This window comes from Crassostrea angulata, chromosome 3 (genome assembly GCF_025612915.1).
Source record: "Crassostrea angulata isolate pt1a10 chromosome 3, ASM2561291v2, whole genome shotgun sequence".
NCBI classification, from domain to species: Eukaryota; Metazoa; Mollusca; class Bivalvia; order Ostreida; family Ostreidae; genus Magallana; species Magallana angulata.
The window spans coordinates 49,998,757-50,002,137 of record NC_069113.1 but is presented as its reverse complement, the minus strand read 5'-3'; the positions used below and the strand labels follow the sequence as shown (position 1 = coordinate 50,002,137).

General features: G+C 30.5%; 1 protein-coding gene across 1 annotated transcript; it reads right to left on the bottom strand.

The window, feature by feature from the left end:
• Nucleotides 1–271: 271 nt before the first annotated feature.
• LOC128178067 (uncharacterized) lies at nucleotides 272–3,347 on the bottom strand. The gene is made up of 5 exons (XM_052845063.1): nucleotides 2,954–3,347; nucleotides 2,234–2,361; nucleotides 1,872–1,957; nucleotides 510–746; nucleotides 272–344 (listed from the first exon to the last, which is right to left on the bottom strand). The coding sequence occupies exons 1-5, from the start codon at nucleotides 3,008–3,010 to the stop codon at nucleotides 325–327; spliced, it is 528 nt and encodes a 175-aa protein (XP_052701023.1). The 5' UTR covers nucleotides 3,011–3,347; the 3' UTR covers nucleotides 272–324.
• Between the last annotated feature and the right edge of the window lie 34 nt (nucleotides 3,348–3,381).

The following is a 3,381-nucleotide window of genomic DNA, read 5'->3' as shown; positions in this document are numbered from 1 at the left end:
GGAGCACACGACGAGTGTGACCGGTCAGCAGAGGATGCTCAATCCTACTAGGCACCTGATCCTACCTTTATCTATTTGGAGGTCCGTGTTGCTCTGCTTTGAATTTGTATTTCGTTTAATGGATTTTTGAGATGGTTCACGGTTTGTTATTGTCATTTTTTCACTAAAGGGTTTTAGGTATATTAGGTGGATAATTTGTTGACTATCCAGCCTCCTGAAGCTTTTATAAGAATACAAAATCCAAAAGTATGTCAGCAAACGCAAAGGTATATAAATTTTATACCATTTATTCAATTTCCAGACAGTTTCTCTGAATTGCACAATTCAGATTGGGTCAGGACAAACTGAAACAGAAAACAATTATTGAAAAATTGATCCTAATTGCATTTTTGTAAAAACCATTTGTGCATTGAATATAAGTTTAATTATTTTTACAAGACAAAAGCAAATTGTATAAGACGAAAAATGGAGAACAATATAATAAGTATTAATTCAAATTGTCCTTTAACCTGAAAGGTCTGTCAGTTTGAGTCCGTGTATGCCAAGATTTTTCAGACCATCTGATATCTTCTGTTGATCTTCCTCTGATGGGTTCCTAGTCTGGGTCAACACTACGTGAAAGGAACCGGATGCGGAAATACATTCGTTTGATGTTGGATTGAAGGTGTTTAGGACAGTCACATTGTCGATTTTATAAGGTTCCTCGGTAGTTTCATTATGTAATATGACTATGCGTAGTTGTTTACCTACATATTCAAAAGTGAAGTAATTGGTACAACATTTCTAAATAGCATATCTTTAGTTCGCTCTATCTGAAACACATTAAAGCATAAATACAGCATATTTAATTATAATGAATCTTAAAATGTTACATAATCTACAAAATAAATTGAGTGTGAATGGGTGAAAGATGCACAAATAAGACCTAAAAGAATAATTTCATTAAGAAATTTTAGTTATTAATTTCTTTTATCAAATATTCGCTTTACCCACTATTGCACATAATGACAATCACAAAATTAGACAAATGACAGACCCAAAAATGTTTCAATTGCTGCATAAACATACACTGTAGATTCTGATATTATATGACACAAGGAGAATTCGAAACGTGGGTGGTATTTTGCAAACTAAAAGTGTTTATTGGAATGATATATGATGTTTTAATCATATATAATTCATACCAACTCTAGTTTATCTCCAAAGTTTCAAGAAAATCGACAGTCTGGTTCTCTTAAGGGGCATCTCAAAATACAGGTACATTTAAATTGGAATATATAGGAAATTGTCATTTTCCGCAATAGAAAGCAGATTTAAAAAATACTACAATAGCTTTTTTTCTTCTTCTCAAACTGAATTGTGATTAGTTATATCATTTTATCTACCTTGCATGTAAACAAATATTAAATCCTACGCTCGGTTTTCAGTGTGACCATCTCAAAATATTAAAATGCACCAATTTGTACTCTACCTTTCGATTATAACAAATTTAGATTAGAATAATGGATTCATTCAAAAATTAAGAAAAATATCCCCGAGGATAGCAATATTCTGTGTATAGATTTTCATCAGCTTACGATTTTTTAAATTTTTTTTATGTAAGTTCTAACAAAGTTTCATAGTTCATAACGATATAAAAGCACACTAGCGACGCTCACCTATTGTGCAAAAGAAAAATCGTTAAAAAAAGAAAATTTTCCATGAAATATCATTTTTTTTATTTGTATTTTATTAATAATATCGTAAAAAATGATAAAAAATATAATTGCACTGCATTTTATTAGAATGCAGAAAAACACGCACAATGTAAAATAAAACTGGTCCTTAAATCAATTCGAATAGATTTTAAAATGTGCAAAAAAACCCCTCACAGTTATTCATCGATTTCTCCAAAGTAAAATTTGGTTCTCCATCTACCACTTTCATAGAATAATTATCATCTGTGTAACACTGCGACCTGTCAAAAAACGACTAACGTTAAGTGATGAATATGTCTATTGACATTTATTTGTTTAAATCATATTTTGGTCCTAAAATCGAATATTTATGCTAGAAAATAAAACGAATAAGTTATATTTTAATTGCAACTTGAAATTTGATTACAATTCAAATAATCAGCTACATGTAATTAAGGTTTGTACTCTTACAGCGACATTTCTATCCTTTTGCATATATATATATATATATATATATATATATATATATATATATATATATATATATATAGTTTTACCCGTTAAATAATTTTTCAAACATGCTAATTCCTTCATCTTCAACTTTGAAGTAATGGAAGATAACATGATCTTGGTGTAATGGTTGACTAGTCATGTAATGGTGCCAGATGAAAGAAGCGCAGGAAATCTGCCAACAACAATGGTCGTTTTCAAAAGACTTTATCAGGTCGGTACAATAGTAATCAATAGCGAGGAAGCAATATATGGATTTGTGAGAGGCTTGTATTTATTTTCGTATCTCCCCCACCCCTAAAGTACAAAAAGTATATTCTAATGAAAGTAAAGCCATACTGTTCGTGGCCTCAGCTCACACATCAAAAAACAACAGAATGACATGAATTGTAAAAGATGTATGATTAATCAATATATAACTTTAGCTTTAAAATAAAATCGGCTTAATTTCTAAGATAAAAAAATTATTTGAAAATTTTATAAGAAGAGATCCTTGAAGGAGAACAAAAGCAAAGCGAAAAGGTTTTGTCATCGCTGAACAGTAAGGAGTAGGTTTTCTTATTTCGGAAAGTCTGAAGTTATCAATGGGCAGCTGATTGTACAAGAAGAGGCATATATTTTACAAAATGGTCTTACATTGAAAGTTTTTTTGTATCAATGTTATCTGAATTATAAAAAAAACGTTTTGTGCAAAAGTTATGTGAATTCCGGGAAGTTTGATTTGTAAAACAACATAAAACCCAACAAACATATTAGTTTAATCTTACTTGTTTGAACGCTCCGAGGAAAGTAATCAAAGGCAGAACAACTCTTAGGACGACCATTTCGGTTAGATAACTATAATGATTTAAGATTTTATCCTGATCCACATTTATATTTATAGGCAACACATGTCACATCTTTAAATATTAATTTGTCAGAGAACGTATTTAACCAATGAAAATCCATTTCCGTTTTAGCTTTGCTTATCAAAAGACCCGAATACCCTTTCCTTATCAAATTGGTTTTGTCGTTTTTGCTGTCGTCATCAATTGCGTTGTCCTTCAAATTTTGTTTACTCTGTAACCGGTGAACTAAATCCAAACAACTTCATTTTCATTTACTTCTAAGAATTTTCCGAGTTATAGGGACATTGTTTAAAACTTTCACATCTGCTCTCTGAAATAATATAGTATTACATTTGTCACATCATAGT

What these genes read in the sequence shown, in the direction of transcription:
- LOC128178067 (XM_052845063.1), bottom strand. Translation starts at nt 3,010, where the DNA reads ATGGTCGTCCTAAGAGTTGTTCTGCCTTTGATTACTTTCCTCGGAGCG. An exon ending in TCCTCGGAGCGTTCAAACAA is followed by an intron (nt 2,362 to 2,953) that starts GTAAGATTAAAC and finishes TGTTGTTGGCAG; the next exon opens with ATTTCCTGCGCTTCTTTCAT. An exon ending in GGAGAAATCGATGAATAACT is followed by an intron (nt 747 to 1,871) that starts GTGAGGGGTTTT and finishes TTGAATATGTAG; the next exon opens with GTAAACAACTACGCATAGTC.